A 21,624-nucleotide genomic window follows, 5' to 3' on the forward strand; every position below is an offset into this window, starting at 1 on the left:
GGATGGTGGTTCATTTCCTAGGTCACTTTCAAGACCTGTTTAATTTTTAACCCAATATGATTAAGGTTTGTGAAGAATATAATAGGAAAGAAGATAGCTGCAAATGTGCCAAATTATGTGCTGGATAGATTTTTTATGAACTAGCTTGGAATGCTAATCACTGTTAATAAAATTGTGTCTTTGTGGAAAAATAGGTATTCTAAGAAATGAAGTGAGGGATGCATTTCATAATAATTATAATATTTCAAGTATAATTTATCTTAGTACTTTCTGTATGTTACCTTTGATTTCACAATGATCCGGAAAGGTAGGTGGTATCAGACCCACTTTATTAAGAAACTAAAGCTCAGAGAGGTTTAATAACTGGGTCATCCAGCAAGTAAGTGATGGAACTGTGAATAGAATCAAAGTATTTGCTGTTTTCACTGTATTGTTCTACCTCTTAGATGGAAGGCCTGGGTTTATAGTCCCTACCCTCATCTACTGAGTGGTCAAGGGACTGACCCTGAATAGGGTTTAGAATCTGAAGAATTGATCAAAGTATATGCATCTGCATAAATGACTTATTTTCTCTTATTTCCGCTTAAGGTTATACACATAGCTGTTCAGTAGTGGAGTCATGATCTGATTCCAGGCCTCTTTGATTCTAAGGACCATGTTCTTTCCATTATTCTTGGAGGTGAAATATCAAGTTTCCGCTGAAGCATCAAGAATTAAATCATACTCACTATTGATTTCTGTGTGTCGTATTTTACGTAAAGGTAGCATCTGATGTATGGCATGTATCATCTCACAATTAAGCAGAATATTCACTAACTAGAAAGCCACGTAGCTATTATTACCATGTAAATTATCCATTTGTGAACTATATCCAATAGATTTTTAATCTTCACTTGACTTCTCCCTGTACCAGTATCATTTTCCCTCCTTACAAATGTTTTGTTACTTTATTTAATGAACGGAATCTTTTACATGAAACAGTATTATTTTTGTACTTTGTAATCCAAGTTCGAAGCATCTGGTACAGGTTTTTAAATACACATTTTTGGCTAGTTATTTTGAAAATAAGTAAATTTGTAATTGGGAATCATGGGTGTTTGTGTATGTGTACACATATAGTGTATTAAAATAGATTTGTTAAAGATTTGGGAAAACATGCTTTGAATTTAGATTTCTATGAAGCAATCAGCAGTGTGTTAGCAGAACTATTGCCTATAAAGTAACTAGTAATAAGCAATTATGTTAATAGTAGACCTGCTTTTAAAATTAAAAACTTAGTTTCCTCCTGAGTTTTGTCATCAGTTATTAGAAAATGGGTGTTTTATGATACAGGAATGTCTTACCTCAAGGGCTGGCAAACTGCAGCCTGTGAGCCGTTTTTGGGTATGGCCTGCTAGCTGTGTTTATACAACAATTTTAAAGGTCGCTTAAAAAAAATAGTGACAGAGACCAGAAGTGTATACTGCTGCAAAGCTTAAAATATTTATTCTCTGGCCCTTTACAAAAAAAGTTGGCCTACCCCTGCCTTACAGCTTTCCAGGTAGCTCCAAAAAGTGAACAATAAAACACTTCAGACTCTTATAATCAGGTAGATGCTGTGTATGCTACAGTGTTAGCATGAGCTACTTAATTAGCATAAGCCAGAAAAAAATTCAACTTCTATGTCTATAAAAATTCCATTTTATGATACTGTAGAACTCTAAGTACTATGTAGAATACTTGTGGAAGTAATAGCTTATTTAAGAACTCAACACCCTTTTAATCTTTAATGAAGTTTTAAATAAATTATCATTTGTGTTTTGAAAATCTGTATTCATAAAGGAACATTCCATGGTTCTATTGTATTCCAGGTAGTCATTGGATATCCAGGGGTATTAACATAGGAAAGGAAAACAAAAAATGGGAAAAATAACAACGGATGCCCTTTTCTATCCTTAGTGTTTTATAAACTAGAAGTGTTAAGCTCTTTGTCCCTCCACATACTTAACTTATTAGAGTAGGTGTCCTTGTTAATTTGAACCAGTATGTACATTTTTAATGATAATTAATGAGGGTAGTAATTTTGTTTATAATGTTTTAGCTTCCTAAAATTTTTATATTTAAATTATATAACTAGTAAACTTGGAAATTTCTTTGTTTTTACATTGTTTGACATATGTTTATAGTCTAACCTTCTAAGTTCTGTGTAATAATGCAAACATGTCATAATATTCTGCATACTGTATTAATACAAACTGAAGAGCATATATGTAAATACGGGTTAAATACAATGTATGTATTTCATTGATTTTTTAAAAATATCCACGTCTTTCAAGGGTGCTATCATGTCTTTGTCTTTGAAGGATGAAGTCTTTGAAAGAAACTGAATGAGTACAAAATCATTTTTAAAAACCAATACATTACAAAGAGGAATCAACGCAAGGTCTTCAGCTCCCATATTAATATTGCTTTATGGATTTTCAAAATCCTGTATAACTTGTGCTTTATCTAATCCTGATCCATGCAGTGTAACCAGAAGTATGTTCTATTGGTGTTCCTTTATCAAAGCTTGAATCTGCTCTAATTTTAGAGTATGTGAATGTGCATTGTTTGATTTTTAGTTATATACAAAGTGATTTCTAATTTTATAACAATTAAAACAGTAATTGCCTGAAATTGTTTTGTATAATCGCATAACATCTTAGGGAAATATTAAACAAAATTCATTTTTTCTTCGTTATTTTCTAGTTCTTACTCAAATGAGTATATATCTTCTATAGTTATAAATAAGTTGAATGTTGTATTTTACTTTTTAAAGCATATAGCTATTTAGCTCTCATGATCATTTCTAAATTCATAATATTCCACTGAAATGATCTCACATATAAACCATTTCTCAATAATTAAATACTAACATTGGCTATAATTTTTTGATATTTATAAATATTTGCCAAAATTATCACACTTAAAAAAATAACAGATAGCCTATAGTTATATTCAGCATCTGAAAATCCTAGTAGTAGTTACAGATAAGTAATGATGCCTAGCAAGATTAGTTCTGCTTCATAAAATTCTTTACTATACTTTCAAATTTGATATATTAAAATAACTGCCAGTTTCATATTAGGAAGGAAACTGATCAAATGAGAACCTTGTAATTTCCAAAGCTGTTGAAGAATATGTTGTTAAAATTCAATAGTTATTACTTATAAACATTTTTAAGGGATTTTAAAAAGTGATTTCTTATTTCTACTTTTAGAAGTTCATTTTTTGCACTTCCAAAAGTACATGAAGACATACTTTTTGAGTAGAATGCAAGCTCCATGAGCACAGGGAATTTCGGCTTTTTGTTTAGCGCTACATCTCTAGGTCCTGGAATAGTACCTGGCACATAGTGAGCCCTCAGTAAATATTTTGAATGAAGGAATTTTCAAGGATGTTTATTTACAGTATTATTTGGTATACTAAAATTGGAAACACTTCATGTTCATTAATAAGGGGATGATTAGTGTAAAATAACCACACAATGGAATATTATCTTGCTGGAAAAAATTGAGGTTGTTCCATGTGTACTGACATTGACATTCATGCCACCTCATTTTGTGAAAAAAGCAAGTAGAAAAACAGTATGTGTAATATAATACCACTTTTGTTTTTAATATTTTGATTTAAAAAATACATAATCCACTTATGCTCAGCAATTCTTAAACTTTTTGCACTCCTAAAATTACTGATGATTCTAAATGACATCTGTTTGTGGGCTAGATATGTATTTATTTATATTTAGATATATATTTGCCATGTTAAAGTTGAGACAACATTTAAAAATTTACTTATTCATTTAAAATAAGAATAATGAATTTATTACGTTAACATAAATACTGTATTTTTATGAAAAATAACTGTTTTCCAAAATAAAAACATTTAGTGAGAAGTGGCATTGTTTTATATTTTTGCAAATCTCTTTAATGTCTATCTTAATTAAAAATAACCGACTTCTCATATCTGCTTCTTCATTTAATCCATCGTGATGCTGTTTGGGTTGAAGTACCTCAAGAAAATCTAGCCTCACTCAGATACGTAGTCAAAACAAGGAAAAGTATTTTAATTCTCTATTCCGATAATTGTAGATATTCTTCAATACCAATACTCTACAAGTAGTAGTTTCTTAAAGATTAGCGGCAATGTAGAATTTAAAACTATGTCAGCGAACTTTTCGTACTCATACTTTTCATACTAAAGCCCTTTGGTTTGTTTTGCAGTTAGAATGGATCTTTTACCCATGCAAGATTTTATAGCTCATGATTGTTCATTTGGAAAATATTGGTTCACTGGTTATGCAGATCTTCCAAATGTTGACACATTTTATTATGCCATGCTCAAAAGTCACATTTGTTAATATCACGGCATAGTCTCATTGCAAAGGTTTTCAAGTATTGTGAAGTTGTTAGGCTCATAGTAATGGATGAGCATTTTTTGAAATTCTACTTTTCACTTGAAAGTTTGAATTTTATCATTGATAACACAATCAGTTGTTTTTCTGGAGTTGATGGGCTTAATTTCATTCACTTGTTGAAAAAATGGCTGTTAAACATCCAAGTCTGAATAATTGTCATTTGTTCATCTACAGATAGTGTTCCATTAAAAAGGGGGGGGGACTAATAATCACAATGATACTTGAAAAGAAAATTATTTTTTTTAAATCTGTAAATAAAAAAATGAAAAGAAAACATAGCACAATGTTCAGTGGTTATCTTAGGGTGGTGGGGAAATGGTGACTTTTTTCTTTTTTCTCCTTTCATTTTTCTGTAATGAGTAATATATTTTTATTATGTTATATAGTTTAAAGTGTTATATAAAGTATGTTATTTATAGGACAGCTTACACATAACAAGTGGATGTGAATTATAAAGAATAGTTAGTTATTTTCTCTATTTTTCTTATTAGGATTTAGGTCCTGAATATGAAGATATATTTAACATCTCATTGCAGTGGATTTTTGAAAATGGAAAAGATGTTGGAATAAGGTAAAGGATTTGGTTTCCACTTTGTCCATTTTGTAGTCTAAGAAGTGATTTTGACTCTAAACTCTCCCTTAATTATTTTTAAATAGGTGTGTTGGTTATGGCCCTGAGGAAGAATTGACAGATATAGTTGATGTACAGTTTCTACAATCCACAAGACCACAGATGTCCTTCTGGTGTCGTTTTCGACGTGCTTTTATTACTGTCACCCACAGGTTATTGTTGTTATGCTTAGGTAAGTTGTGAGGATGAGAAATTAGATACATTGTAGTCTAGAATATTTGTGTCTGTATTTCACCAAATGCCAGGATTGAGAATATACTTCTGTGATAGTTGTCATTATAAATCACGTCCAGAAGTCTTCAGTAAGGTATAATAATATTGAGGGTTTCTATAATGTCCGTATCAATCTAAGGGCTTAGAAAACAGTGCTGTGAGGAGAGGTGGGAATCAAACTTTGTCATGTGAATGTCACAGAAAAAGCAAATTTAGTGCATAGATAGAAATCTACTTTAGGAAATAGAACAGGAAGATACAAAAATTAAGCTTATTTTTAAAATAATATATTAGAAATTAACTTCATTAAAATTATTTTTGATTAAAAAAATACCATTAAATGAATTAAAATTTTCATTCAGATTCCTAGATTTTATGTGACTATTTTGATTCATAATAGGAATTTAGGAGATACTCATTTTTTTTTTCTTTTTTCTGCCCAAGTCCTGTAAAAATAATTCAGGTTACTTAAAGTTAGAGGTAGTTTGTTTACAGTCTCATAAGACTCACTTTTCTCGTAGCTTAATGCTGAAAGAAAAAAGTTTGTGAAACATAGTTATGTTACTTTGTTTTTTAAAAAAATAATAGAATTTAAATGTTCAGTTGTCAGCGTAATGAAGAAACGGTTTTTCTGGAGATATTAAGTGACACTCTGGGAAATGTTTAATATTAAATTTTTCTATGTAATTTGATCATGTAGCTAATTCAGACCACTGTCTTGAAGGCTTATTCCATTATCCCATTATGGCAGTTAAAATAGTCACTGTAGAAACTGTCAAAATGGCTTTTTTTTTGCTTTATTTTGTTAATACCACATTTAACAACTGATAAAATAACTTCAAGTTGCAGTGAATATTATTGAATGCCATTGACCACAGTTTTAAAAACACAATATATAAATATTGCAGGTGTAGTGATGGTTTGCGTTGTTCTGCGTTACATGAAATATCGCTGGACAAAAGAGGAAGAAGAAACAAGGCAGATGTATGATATGGTGGTAAAGATTATAGGTATAGTATTTGTAAAAATCTAAACTACTTCTAGAATAGTCATTATGTGATAAACTACGTGATGTCCAGTGATTGCTTCATTTGTAAATTTGTTTGATTTACTTTCAGATGTTTTACGAAGTCATAATGAAGCTTGCCAGGAAAATAAAGATTTACAGCCTTACATGCCTATTCCCCATGTGCGAAATTCCTTAATACAGCCTCACGACAGGTGTGTTCAACACATTATGAGTTGAAGTAAATCAGAATGTTGGTATCTTCTGCAGTCATGAAAATTACACTGAGAGTTGTGACCCTTCTCAACTAGACCTGTTTTATTGTACAGGCTTTATTTTTGTACTTTAAACTCTTTTCTAAATTTTCATCTATTATCTTCCTGATTTTGAGTGGCATAATAGACAACTGGATTTCAAAATATACACTTTTGATTCTTTGTTGTCAGTCTCTACCTTATTTCCTTCAATACTGTCTTGATAAGGAGACAGAGAATAGCCAGAGATGTTTTATTAATAATGTTTTAGAATACTTCCTTTTGTTGTTAATGAAGCTTTTTAAGTAAAAGAATTAAGAATAACTTCTTGAAAATAAAAGATGATTTCACATTCTAAAACAACATTCTTACCCTAGCAACACATCAGAATCACCAGTGGAGCTTTTGTGCGGGAGGCGGCGGGGGGCAGGCGGGGTGCGGAATACCAGTGCATTGTTCCAAATATAGTCAATCTGAGGTGAGGTTCAGTCATCTAAATCTTTTTGGAAAAAACTCCATAAGCAGTGATAAGAACAGCCCACGTTAAGAGTAACCACTACCTTCAATGACTAATATTTGAAAAAGATGACAAGCCAAGATGATAGTAAAGTTGTCATTTTCCTTCAAATGATAGGAGAAAAATGAAGAAAGTCTGGGATAGAGCTGTTGACTTCCTTGCTGCTAATGAGTCTAGAGTTCGCACAGAAACACGAAGAATAGGTGGTGCAGATTTTCTAGTTTGGCGGTGGATCCAGCCTTCTGCATCCTGTGACAAAATATTAGTAATACCTTCTAAAGTGTGGCAAGGTCAAGGTATGTATTTTTTAACAACAAAAAAATATAAATGTAATTTTTTCAAATGCAAAAGTCTTACGTATTTAAAGTAAAATAGTATAACTGAAAGATGTATGAAGGCAGAGCTCCCTTCCAGTTCCATCCCATAGAAGGAATCAGTGTTAGCTTCTTACATGTCCTCCCACTTTTCTCCTTGCTAATATAAACAACATGGTTTGTCTTCACTGTGATAGAATTCTAGATACATTACTTTGATTTTTTTTGCATTCTTTTTCCCTGATTTTTTGTGCCAATAAGACACATGTAATTTGTTTTGTATTTAAAACGTGTAAGTGGAATTATAACTTTTAACTGCTCTTTTTTCAATTTTTGCTTGCCTTTCTCTTTTTCATTAAGAGTCTTCCACCTGCATATCCCATGCCAAGTAGCTTTTGTGGGTATCGTTCCATATTTTTCTTAATGTTTGCATAGTTGCAAAAACAGGTATTTGTAAGTTTATAAGAGGGTTTGGTGTTTGGTTGCCTTACGCACCCAAAGTGATAACTGTTACCTCATTTGAATTTTTTGTATCTTAATGGTTATTTGCAAAAAGAAATCTCATGGCTAGTTTAATTTGTATTTCAGAACTAGTAATGAGTTGAGTTTCTTTTAATCTTGTTGGATAAAAAGCATATTTATCAATGCTTGCTAAACATAGACTATATGGGAAAGGTAGGTTAATTGTTTTGAAATTGAAATAAAATAAAATCCAATCTCTTCCTGATTTTCTGTAATTGATTTTCACTTTCAAAGAGCTTGAGTAATAGTTTATATAATCATGGCATAAAAATAAAGTTTTTATGTTGCCAAAATGACACTAAACCATAAACTGTTTGCTTTAGGGTACATGCAGAAGGGTCCTATGAAACCATAGGCTGTCAGTCAGATCTGATTACCTTAGTGCCTTATAATGATGTATGTGGAGTCTCAACCTAATTTCATCATAGAGCTAACAATTGGTGCTCATGTATGCATCTGAAGTTCTAGGCCATTGTTTTTGTTCATATGAATTTTTTTTATCATTATAGTTGTCTTATTTTAAAATAAGATATTTAAAATAAGTGAGATTTTCAAGATGAATCCAAAGGCAATTTTCAACTAGATAATCCATGTTGTTCTTAAAAATGAGTAGTGGTATGATTTATTTAAGTGTGTTAAATTGGACACTTTATAATCTCTAGGATTTAAAACCTCAGACTATTATTTTCACTTTATCATCATCTTTAGCTAGGAAAAGACTGTGCAAAAATGATAAAATACAACTTTAGGTCAGTTATAGTAGTAGTGAAAACTCAACCTGAATTAATACAATATTTTAAAAATCTCCAGCTACTTTTTTTAAATAAATTTTTTAGAAGTTTTATAGTTTTATTTTTAAAATTAATTTATTCATTTATTTTTTAATACATCTTTTTGCCTCATTTAAGAACATATAGCTCTAATACAGAGGGAATTTAGTTTTAATATTACTTACATTTTTATGCTATTAAATATATAGTCTATTTAAATGTAACTAAATGACTCTGACCTAGCATTTTAAAATGATTAATACATAAAATAAGTTTTGCTTTCATTTAAATATATCTGAGCACAAATGTTGTACTGTATAAAAATGGGTGTATACTAGAGGGTTCTGATGGTTTTTTATGTGAACAGATAGTTTACCTTACTAACAAGCTTAATGTTTCTCCCTTTATAAATGCAGTGGTTTAAAAGGTACATATCTGGGGAGTTTCCTGGTTGCCTAGTGGTTAGGATTCCGAGCTTTCACTGGATTTCAATCCCTGGTCAGGGAACTGAGATCCCATAGCCGTGCAGCATGGCCAAATAAATAAATGGTACATATCTGGAAGGTTGGTAATTACAGTAGTCTTTTGAGTTCACTACCACCACAAGCTGTTGTCATTTAATGATACTTTTCCCAAGTAACTGTTAAATAATCAGCCTTATTGAATTTTTAGTTCAATTTCTAAAAAGTAGTTAAATATAAATTCAGTGATAATATAACGTTAGTATCTCTAAAGGTATTTTATTTATTTATTTTTATTTTAAAAAATTTTAATTTTATTTTATTTTTGGCTGCGTTGGGTCTTCGTTGCTGTGCGCGGGCTTTCTCTAGTTGTGGCGAGCGGGGGGCTACTCCTTGTTGCGGTGCGCAGGCTTCTCATTGTGGTGGCTTCTCTTGCTGCAGAGCACAGGCTTTAGGTGTGCAGGCTTTAGTAGTTGTGGCACACGGGCTCAGTAGTTGTGGCGCACGGGCTTAGTTGCTCTGCGGCATGTGGGATCTTCCTGGATCAGGGCTCTAACCCGTGTCCCCTGCACTGGCAGGCAGATTCTTAACCAGTGTGCCACCAGGGAAGTCCCTAAAGTTATTTTAAAGTACCAGTTTGCTGGGGAGCCAGAGAATTATTTATGCTTCTGACAAATGTAGTGTTTGGTATAAACAACATTCATTTGAAGGACCCAAAGGTAGTTCCTGAGGTACTTGAAATGTATCATTCAATAACTACTGTATCTTTTTACATGGCCATGGTAATTAGGGTTTAGTTAGGGAGATAAAGCTTATATCTTAAAAATCAATTTGATCTTTTGGACTACTTTCTGACTAGAGTTGGCCAGGGATGGTTTCTCCCAGGTCTGTTATTTTGTGGAAACTTGGGTCTAGGCTAGGATAAGGTGGTATGAATGCTTCTGTTTTCTCTGGTGCATCCCCTGCTGGCCCAGGCCGTTATTGGAATTTCAAGGAAGTCAGATTGTTTGCAGCTAAAAGGTCATCTAAGAACAGAATCTGTACACTGGTAGAGAAGTTCGGAAGGTACTAGATGTTCACAAACCTTCTTGATCTGAGATTTGGCAAAGATTTTTCATGTCTAGTGACCATTCCTCCACCCCATATCAGGCCCTGTTCAGACATTTATACTCCAGATGTTTCTTATCACTGACAGTTCTGAAATCTTTAATTGATACTCTCTGGTCTTTATCATAAACTCATCCTTTCAACTTTCCTGCTTTATGTATTTGGGAACTCCAGAATCTGATTCTTCAATGCACCTACTCTCTTCAGTTCTTCAGCATTTCTCCTATCTTTACTTCTTTTCCTGTGCATCTTAGTTTTCATGATCCATCTTTTCAATCACTCTCTTGCTAGTACCCTTAAGTGACCACTTGTCCTTCATCTTACCCTGGTATATTCCAACCAAGGATGAAACTGTTTATCTGTGCCTGTCTATATGCTAATGGCTGAGCATAGCAGGAGAAAATCATGCAACTTGGCAGACTGGTACCTTTATAACCAATCAACCTCAATTAGGTCTTCAGTACTACCTGCCTTTCTTATTCTTATCATTTTTTTACTAGTCACTTCACTTACCTACTCTACTCAATAACAATTTTATATTTCTTCCCCTCTTTTCAAACCTTTTGCCCTTCTTCTCTGTCTTCTAATTCTCAGCTGATGACTCAAATAGAAGCAGTCAGATTGTACCTGCCTCAAATTTCCACCACCAAATTCATAGAATTACCAAAATCCACACTCATCCTCACCTCCTCTTGCAGTTGAGGAGCTGTCTCACTTAGCAAAGATCTGAGCCCTTCTCTTCAGAGGATCCCTCTGGATCCCATTCCCTCTGGTCTTCTCAAGTGTCTTCCCTTACTGTGTTTTAAATTCCTGCCTCTCTTGGATCTTTTCATCCGCACTTAAACATACTATAGTCTCATCTTTAAAACACTGGTACACTATACATTGTTCTATAGCTGTCTACCTATTTATAGCCAAATAGCATTAAACAATATACTCACTGTCTTTACTTTTTCACCTCCCATTTATTCTTCAGCTGCCTCCAATCTGTTTTCCATCCCCATCATTTCAAGGAAACAGCTCTCAGATTTCAATATTGCTAAAGTTAGTGGACATTTTTCTTTCCTGTCCTTATTTTACTGAACAGTATTAACAATTGAGCCTGCCTTGGAAATTTCTTGTTTTGGCTTTGTGGTTGCCACTTTCTTCTGGTTTTCATCCTACCTCTTACCCTTTCTTAAATCTTCCTTTCTAGATTTTCCTGGACCTCTAGGTGTTGGGGTTTTTCCAGGCCATCTTTCATCATTCTCCCTGTCTTCCCAGATGATCTTATGCTGCAACTTCATTTTTTATATATATGTTGATAACTTTCAAATTTATATCTTGCACTAAGTCTTCTGTTCGTTTTCAGATTTTTATACCCAGCTGTATACTTGTCTTCTTTACTAAGAAGCACTGGAAATTCAACATGTGCATGAACCTAATGTCTTCTCTCTCCAAACTGACCTTTCCTCCAGTGTTCCTGTCTAATTAATGATACCTACCCCTCCTCAGTTGGTTCTGTCATAAACCTGGGAGTCATCCTTAATCTCTCCCTTAGCCCCCACATGTGCAGTCTTTAAACAAGTCATGTCAGATCTATTCCATAATATGTCCTGATTCTGTCCAGTTATTTCCATCTGCATTGCTGGCCTGTCTTATCCACATTACTATCATCTCCCTCTTAGACAACTCTAATAACCTCCTAACTGGTGTCCTTGCATTCACTTTTGCTTCTGTCTAATTGATTCTCCACATAACACTCTATTTAAAAATTTTATAATTTTAAGAGATCTTATCACACTGGTCCTCTCCTTAAAACATTTGAGTGGCTTCCCATCACTTTTATGGTAATGTCTAAGTGCTTTAATGTGGCCTACATGGTCCTCCATAATCCAACATCCCCTTCTTCAGGTTTATCTTTCTATTGTCCCCACTCTAGTCACAGTGACTATCTTTTAGTTACTCGAATATACCAAGTTCCTTCTTGCCTTGGGCTTTGTACAAGCTGTCACGTTTGCTTGAGATGTCCTTTACACCTCTCTTTACTCTGCCTATTTATATTGTATTTATTCTTTAGGTCCCAGCATAAATTATACTTTCTCCTTGAAGTCTTACTTGATATCCTGATATTCACAGATTAGCTTAAGTTATACTGAGAGCTTTCTGTACTCTTATTTCTTAGGATTTACCACAATTATGATCTCTTGGGTGACAGTTTTTCATCTGTCTCCCCCACTAAACTAAAGTCTTTGAGAACAATGACTGTGTCTGTCTTATTCACCTTGATCCAGGGGTCTGGCTCATAATAAAAGTACGCAGTGAATATTTTTTGAATAAACTGAGTGGCTGAATACTTTTCAACAAAATGGAACAATGGAAAATAGTAAAACTAATTTGTTTTTTATAGCATTTCATTTAGATAGAAGAAATTCACCACCAAATAGTTTGACGCCATGTCTAAAGATTCGAAATATGTTTGATCCAGTTATGTAAGTATTATGACGAAAGGTACATGTAATTTTTACTTGGAATATTTGGCTGAAAAATGCATGATACTCTTATAATGCTGTCTGTAATTGAAAAATCTTCTACTTCTGAATCTCTAACTACCGAAATGTTCTGTTTTTCTCATTTCTTCTTTTCTGTTAAATTTCAAGCAAAGGTTTCACCAAAAGACACAGATGTATAATGATTTGTAAAACTTTTATAAATCTTTGCATTCACTGGGAATCCATAGCAGATAAATGCTTGAGTCAAATTAATGACAGATATGATGACAAACAACAGTACCCTTTATTAGATGTATAAGTCGTGTCTGCCACCGTTCTTTGCCTCAGTAGGCAATATAGATAGAAATATCTGCTATTTTAAAATTTTCAAATCCTACTCGTAAAAAGTTTTCTACAAAAATGTACATACCTTCCCCTCTACAAGACTTGTCCATTTACTGTTTGAGAAACTTTTCTGTCTATGTAATTACAACAACACATGCATCCAGAAAATAGCACAGTCAAAAGTTATTGCCTTAGAATCCATAATATTTCACATGTAAGCTGTAATAATCTTTAGAACTTGTTTCCTAGAGGTGACTACTTATCTGTCCAATGATAGGACAAGTCAAATTCTGTTTTTTAAAAAAGCTGACAGTAGAAATTGTATTACATATAAAATACCCATAAGTCCCATCTGATAGCTCATTTATTTCAAGAAATAGTCGATATGGTAAGATTCCAAATAAGTGACAGCAAAATTGTAAATGTGACAAAGCACTGTCAGTACACACACACACACACACACACACACACACACACGCACGCACGCACACGCATCCCCTCCACTTTGCAGAGGTAGAAACAATTAACGGTGTGGTGATCCCTCTATTTGGAATCTTACCTCATACCTTAGGGATTAGGAAGTCTCTGCCAGTCCAGTATTTTATTACCTGAGATGAAGATTTACAATTTGAAGTGTAACAGCCTTTTCCTTGGACCCACCATCTATATCTCACAAAAAAAAGTGTGTGTTACTGTAGCGGGAACTCTTTCATAATAGTAAGGTGACTTATGTCACCTTACTTAGGTGACTTAGGTACAAGGTGACTTAGGTACAAAATGTTTGCCCTATATTCACACTTCTATTATTTTGGAAAAAAAGAAGCTCAGAATACACTATATACTAAGAATTTTCCTTAAGTTTAGGAATTTGAAAATGTCATTAAAAAATAATACTTTTACAACTTTACTGTAACTCATTAAAGTGCTTATTAACATTTGTCTAGATAGAAAAGAGAAATGACTTTAAGTACGTAGGATTTTAAACGTAAAAATAACAGCACATTTATTCTGCTATAGTAGGCTGATCCTTCAGTGCCTCAGCGTGTGCATTCTTAGACTGGAAAGTGAGAGCAGGGCTGGGACTTCTGAATGCTAATTATTTTTTAATCTACCTACTGTTAGTAACAAGCATTTATATACTGTTAATTCTAACTATATGGTTTTTAAACTATCCCCATTCTAGTTGGGTATATATATTGTAAAAAACAAAAGACTTCTTCTGAGTAGGAATATAGCTGTTGATTTTTTGTTTTTTCCCCCAGCTGTATTGAGGTATGATTGAAAAGTAAAAGTTTTATATATTTAGGTTGTACAACAGACCTTTTGAGGTTTTTTTTTTTTTGCTCATTCTTTAAAAAAATTTCTTTTTATTGAAGTATAGTTGATTTACAATATCATCTTAGTTTCAGGTATACAGCACTGTGATCCAGTTATACATATATATGTGTGTGTATATATATGTATATATATATTCCTTTTCAGATTCTTTTCCCTTATAGGTCATTACAAAATATTGAGTGTAGTTCCCTGTGCTATGCAGTAGATCCTTGTTGTTTCTCTATTTTACATCTATTTTATATTTACTTTATGTATACATTATATATATAAAATAATGTGTATAAGTATATAGTGTATATAGTGTGTGTAAATTAATCCCCAAATCCTAATTTATCCCTCTCCCCTTTTCCCCTTTGGTAACCATAACTGTTTTCTTTGTGTGTGAGTCTCTTTCTGTTTGTAAGTAAGTTCATTTGTATCATTTTTTTAGATTCCACGTATAAGCAATATCATATGATATTTGTCTTTCTCTGTTTGGTTTACTTCACTTAGTATGATAATCTCTGGGTCCATCCATGTTGCTGCACATGGCATTATTTCATTCTTTTCTATGGCTGAGTAATATTCCATTTATGTATATATACAACATCTTTATCCATTCATCTGTCGATGGACATTTAGGTTGCTTCCATGTCTTGGCTATTAATAGTGCTGCTATGAATATTGGATGAATATTGGGGTGCATGTATCTTTTTGAATTATGGTTTTCTCCTGATATATGCCCAGGAATGGGATTGCAGGTTTATGTGGTAGCTCTATTTTTAGTTTTTAAGGAACTTCCATACTGTTCTCTATAGTGACTCTACCAATTTACATTCTCACCAACAGTGTAGGAGAGTTCCTTTTCCTCCACACCCTCTTCAGCATTTATTATTTGTAGACTTTTTGATGATGGCTGTTGATTTTTGTTTTCATTAATTTTTTAGGGAAATAGGGGATCAGTGGCATTTGGCAATTCAAGAAGCAATTTTAGAAAAATGCAGTGATAATGATGGCATTGTTCACATTGCAGTAGACAAAAATTCACGTGAGGTAAAGTAACTTTTACTATTGAATTCTACGTTTTGGATTTGTTGCTACTAAACTAAGACTATTTATTTTCTTTCTTCCCTTTTTATTTTTTTAAAAAATATCACAGGGTTGTGTATATGTTAAATGTCTGTCTCCAGAATATGCTGGGAAAGCTTTTAAGGCATTGCATGGCTCTTGGTTTGATGGTAAGAAATTTGAGTATGACAAACATTTTGAAAAGATAAATTACGGTTTACTGTTAAACTATACCAGATTTTAAATTAAAGAATCTTAGGTTAGCATTTTTAGAGTAATAATTTTAGATTATTTTGTGTTCATATATCTTTTACCACAGTTTGTTTTCTATTAAGCACATTCATACAGATCTAAAATATTATTTTTATCTTGCAACAGGGAAATTGGTTACAGTAAAATATTTACGACTAGATAGATATCACCATCGCTTTCCCCAAGCTCTTACTTGCAACACTCCCTTGAAGCCATCAAATAAACATATGAACTCTATGTCTCATCTTCGTCTTCGGACTGGCCTAGCCAATTCTCAAGGAGGTTCCTGAAAAGACTTTGTTCCACTCCTAGGACTGTTCTTTACAATAGGAAAATTCCTGTTTGGCTTCGTCTCCCTTTTTAAATGCTTTTTGTATGTAATATTTTTATTGAGTACAGACCTGTTTGAACGTTCCAGAAATCTTAAGGTTCCAAAGGGACTTAGCAGTGAAGCAGCAATGCTGAGTAGATAGAATAATTGTTTCATTCACTTTTTGGAGCTCAGTTAAGCCAATGCACTTAAAGTTTTGCATGAGGAACATTGACCTTATTAAGCATTTTCAGATGTGGTGGTTGTTATTTTTGCACCAAGAAGTGTTTGGATAACCACACAAAAGCATGGTGAAAAGGCTTCTTGTATTTCCATAATTTCCTGTAAACTAATGTTGTGAATTTTTGTATACAGTCACCTACATAGTTCCTTACAGGCTAATGTGGTAAAACTGTTAATTTCCCAATTTAATCTTAGGTTTCTATTGCTTGTAAGAGATTCATTTGCTATAGCTGGAATATGGGAAAATCAGTTTGGGTTTAGTGGTTACATATAAGTATAAGTGGATGTACATGTACTTAAACTGGCTTTTGTATATATGTATAAATGCTGGTGATGGCGAAAGTAGTCTTGTTTTGTGAGGATGTCTGCATTAAAGCAGTAAAATAAGCTTCCTATTTTATTCATAATCTAATGTATATATATATGTATGTGTATATATGTGTGTATGTATATATATATGTATGTGTATATGTGTATATATACACACACATATATACATATGGCTGTACTATCATATAGATCAAACAGCCAAACACCTGGAAGTATTAGATAAAAGTTTAAAATATCTTTTATAGGTTTTATATAAAAATGTCTGAGTATGATATTGTGTGAAAGTTCTGATACCAGTTGTAAGGGATTCAAATTTATGTGAGCAATAAAAAAGCAATTGGCAGATATTGGAAAAGTATTTTGTGAAAAACTGTATTTATTATAAATACTAGGGCTATGACATAGTACCATTGGGATTAAGTCATTTTCCCAATCTATTTATAATTTAATGAGATGTTAGCTTCCCTGTTGTATGTCAAGTTTAAAGCAGGGCACATTGTTGCAGCAAAATGTGTATTTGAGAAATTATATTTGCAATTTTGGGTCATGAAAGTTTGCAGTATAGTAAATGCAGCAGTGATGGTTGCTTTGTGCCTCAGTATTTACTTTGTTTCAGTGAAGTTACCTTATTACTGTTTATGATTTCAGATTAAAATAGTTACAGAGCAAAGTTTACTTGTAATGTAACAATTGGCTTTTTAAAAATAACCTGTTGATATGTCATTGTCAGTCCAAATGAATATGTGAAACAGCTGGAATTGTACCAATTTTGATTTTGTTTAAAGCTCAGTTTTCTTTTTTTTTTTTTTTAATTGTATATGTGTTGGGTTTGCAGCATGAACTTGCACAGTTAATGCACGTTTTCTGGTTAAGTAAACATGATGCACACTGTTCTGTAACAGAAAACCCTATTGTGCCTTACCTATGTGCTTTTGTGGGCACCATGTTTATGAAGAATAAAAAATGATTTGTTATCTGAAGAGAATAAATTTTAAATTCTCAGTTTATGTCTCAGATGCTAAAGTGTGAAAATATAAATATATATATAATATATAAAATAACCAATCTTTCTGTATTTTATGTGCATCACAGTGATTTATCTGTGCTTAGTGACCCCATCTTGTGACCTGTTATAAGAGTGAATGTAAAAAATAGTTGTGGCATTTTAAGAGGTCGCCTTTTGATGCAGATGCATCTTTTTCTTGCTTCTAAAACATATTCCATGTAAACATTGTACATTTATTATTGTAATATATACTTTTATGCAGCTTATTTTACCTGAAACTGTTAAGCTGACCAAGATCCCTCCCTTCAAGACAGATGGGAATGTGTATAATAACTAGATATTTGAGAAGTTCTGAAGTTTGATGTAATCTGTTACTTGTCCTGTTTAAAAAAAGGAAAAAATTCTAATTAAAAATTTATTAGGTTTTTTTTTTAAATGCGTCTTGGCTTTTAAAAATTTTTTTAAGTGCCCTGTGTCTTTATTTTATTTTTTTTACCAGTGAAAATAGATGCCTTTATTTTTAATCTTTTTTGGTATCTGTAAATATATGTATGATTATAAAAATGGATGAAGACCCTGAAGTTAATTTTAACCATCCATTCCTCAGCATCTTTTCTTTATGAAAATGTCTTTGTCTGACTTTCAAGTGTTTGGCTTAAAGTGGGGCAAGAATGTAAATCAGATGTATCACTAAAGCTCTACTTAGTTTAGCTAGAGTTTTTTTTTTTTTTTTTTTTTGGCTATGTTGGGTCTTTATTGCCGCACGTAGGCTTTTTCTAGTTGTGGCAGGCGGGGGCTACTCTTCTTAGCGGTGCATGGGCTTCTCATTGCAGTGGCTTCTCTTGTTGCGGAGCATGGGCTCTAGGCAGGTGGGCTTCAGTAATTGCAGCATGTGGGCTCAGTAGTTGCAGCATGCAGGCTCTAGGGCACGTGGGCTTCAGTATTTGTGGCTCGTGGGCCCTAGAGCACAGGCTCAGTAGTTGTGGCGCATGGGCTTTGTTGCTCCGTGGCATGTGGGATCTTTCCGGGCCAGGGATCGAACCCGTGTCCCCTGCATTGGCAGGTGGCTTCTTAACCACTGTGCCACTAGGGAAATCCCAGCTAGACATTTTTTCATAGCAAGATTTTCTCAAAGGAAGCCATTCTTTTACACATTCTAGCTCAAACTCCTTATAAAAAAATAGTTTATGGGCTAGCTACTTTGAGTAGCATTGGTTTCGATTTTTTGATGGTTTAATCAACTAAAAAGAAGACTTGACTTAGTTGGTAGACTTTTATTGATTGCTAACAAATGTCAGGCACTGTTACATATTAGGGATGCAAAGATGAAAAAGACATGGCAGTCTTCAAGATGGTCACAATCTAGAGAACCTAGGGCAGCTAAGTTAAAAGATAGTGTGGAAAATATAGTGAGAGAAGAAAGCAGAATAAATTCTGGGAGATTAGGGCTTCCCTGGTGGCACAGTGGTTAAGAATCCGCCTGCTAATGCAGGAGACACGGGTTCAAGCCCTGGTCCGGGAAGATCCCACATGCCACGGAGCAGCTAAGCCCATGCGCCACAACTCCTGAGCCTGCGCTCTAGAGCCCGTGTGCCACAACTACTGAAGCCTGCATGCCTAGAGCCCTGCTCCGCAACAAGAGAGGCCACCGCAATGAAAAGCCTGCTCACTGCAACAAAGAGTAGTCCCCACTCACTGCAATTAGAGAAAGCCCACGGGCAGCAACGAAGACCCAAAAATAAATAAATAAATAAAATTAAAAAAACTTCTGGGAGATTAGAGAGGTAGCTTATGCATCTTAATAGATTGAGAAGACATCAGGGCAGATGAGGTAAAATTTATCAGACACTTCTTAATTAGTATAGGTACAATGGTAAGTCTCTTTTCCTGTGAGCTCTTAGGGAAGCTTCTGTTCTTGTGATGAGCTCATAAAAATTAATGTGTTGAAACCTGAGTTATTATAAAATCCATTTTTATGCTCACTGGTCGGTAGGAACCTGAATATCTTGTGAATATAGAAGCCTGATATTGCACTTTGTTATATTTTCCTTGTGTGGATGACAAGTTGTGATTTCCAAGTGAACAGTGTCTTGATATATCATTTGCCCAGAACATTTCCTTTAATAAGATTGACCTTGCAATTCTCATTCCCTGCTCCTAGTGACATTACATTACTGTAGGTCATCTACATGGCTTCTTCGCCCTTTTTTCCTAGACATCTTGGCAAGTCACTTCTTCCAGATGACTCAACAAAAGATGCTAAATCAAGCAGAATTTTGGCAGCCACTCTTTTGGAAAGGATGCTCAAGAACAGGTACTTAACTGAAAATTAGAAACCAGAAGTTGTGCTTTAAAGAAACTGAATGTCCATAATGCTCATTCTACTGGTCTAGTGAGCATAACTAGCTACTGCCTTTAAGCCCCACTGGAGAAACTTTATGACTAGGAATACATCCTGATGGTAGATTTCTGTACCCAAGAACCTCTACCAGGGGCAGCAGGATAGACTCATTTTGTTGATTCTTAGACTTTAATGCCAGTAGAACCTGAGTACTTAGATTTACCGTTTCTTCCATGGGTAGACATTGGAGACCTGCACATGCTCCTTAAAGTTGGAAGGAAGTCTGTCTGGGCATAGAGAGCACATGAAAAAAGATCGATGAGAAACAACCTAGTGCATGTATAAACTACAAGCAATTTCTTATGGTTGAATTACTCAGTACAAGACAATAAATAGAGGAAAGGTAAGTAATGATCAGTTCATGGAAAGCTTTGTAGGTCACATTCTGAAGTTTGGATGTGGGTTGTCAAAGGAAGATCAGGTGAGGATTTGTTGGGATGAAAAATGGAGAAAGGATTTGAAAAATAGAGATAAAATGGGAAGGACTTGATTAATTGGATATTGATAGAGAAATTGATGTCCAGTTTTCTAATGTAGGAACTCTGACCATCCCAACATTTGGAGAATAGGTGGTAAGTAACAAGTTGGACTGGAAAAATGATCAACTGAATTTTTGATACTTTGAGATTGGGATGGAATATTCATCCATCCCAGTATTCAGGTGGATGTTTCTAGTAGGTGATTGGATTTCCAGTTCTGAGGTATTTTGAGAAAAATCTGAGCTGGAGATAGAATTTGGGAGTTAAAACCACAGAGGTGAATCAGATGACCCAGAGGGAGAGAGTCCATATAGAGACAGAAATTTAGTTTAATCCTAATTCTGCCATATTTAGCTATGTGGGCCTCAGGTGGAGGTTTGGGTTGGGGTGAACTATTAAGAAAATTTCAAAACAAATTAAGAAGGTGGAATTTGAAAAGGTCTTTGGGGTGAAGTTGAAGTAGAAATTTAGTATGACTATCACATTTCTGGCTTGGGCAACTGGTTAGACGGTGGTGACATTCCCTAAATTATGGATGGGCAATTGGCGGGAGCCAGATGCTAGAGTGCTAGATAAGACTTCCCAGAATTGCAAATGTTAGGCAAAATAATCCTTCTGACTTTTATTTTTCTGTTGTAGGACATTGTTGGAGGATGAATGATAGGGGACAGTCTTTGAGAATCTCTCTCCAAAAAAACAGAACTGTTAACTTACATAATGTTCTAGCATTGTCTTTGATTCTCTGGTATCATTAGAAATTTTCCTGATTTGTAGAAAATGAGATGTTGTGTAGATCTGTAAACCTGTGACTGTCAAGGAATAAATACAAAAGTTGGTTTTTAACTAGGACTGTTTATAAACGGTTTGCCATGCACCCAAAGCTAGGAACTTTGTTGATGTGTGTTATACATTTATAAAGCCTTTGTAAACTAGTCGAGTCTTATGGGCCTGGAAACCACTTTTTTTTCTTGGCGACTTCATTTCTCCTTTGATTTATTGAGTGAATTAAAAAATTTAACTCCAGAGGGCAGTTTTATTTTTATAGTTCCAAATGCTACAATATTTCCTTTTATTTAAAAAAAATTTATGTGGACATTTTGAGATTTCAGTGGCACTTTATATCCTACTGAGTAATAGCCAAAACTCAAGTTGGTCTTCAAGGCTTGCCTTTA

At 33.9% G+C, this 21,624-nt stretch overlaps 1 protein-coding gene across 1 annotated transcript in view; it reads left to right on the forward strand.

Annotated features, from left to right (window-relative positions):
• Positions 1-18,012, forward strand: part of LEMD3 (LEM domain containing 3) — a 67,571-nt gene extending 49,559 nt beyond the window's left edge. Inside the window, exons 5-13 of the mRNA XM_082635912.1 lie at positions 4,927-5,006; positions 5,093-5,238; positions 6,188-6,289; positions 6,398-6,500; positions 7,174-7,352; positions 12,620-12,701; positions 15,311-15,416; positions 15,523-15,601; positions 15,810-18,012. Of these exons, the coding sequence (XP_082492038.1) occupies positions 4,927-5,006; positions 5,093-5,238; positions 6,188-6,289; positions 6,398-6,500; positions 7,174-7,352; positions 12,620-12,701; positions 15,311-15,416; positions 15,523-15,601; positions 15,810-15,973 (1,041 nt within the window). The 3' untranslated portion in view covers positions 15,974-18,012. The remainder of the gene's footprint in view (positions 1-4,926; positions 5,007-5,092; positions 5,239-6,187; positions 6,290-6,397; positions 6,501-7,173; positions 7,353-12,619; positions 12,702-15,310; positions 15,417-15,522; positions 15,602-15,809) is intronic.
• The last annotated feature ends 3,612 nt before the right edge of the window (positions 18,013-21,624 follow it).

Source organism: Mesoplodon mirus (genome assembly GCF_964341445.2).
Source record: "Mesoplodon mirus genome assembly, chromosome: 11".
NCBI classification, from domain to species: Eukaryota; Metazoa; Chordata; class Mammalia; order Artiodactyla; family Ziphiidae; genus Mesoplodon; species Mesoplodon mirus.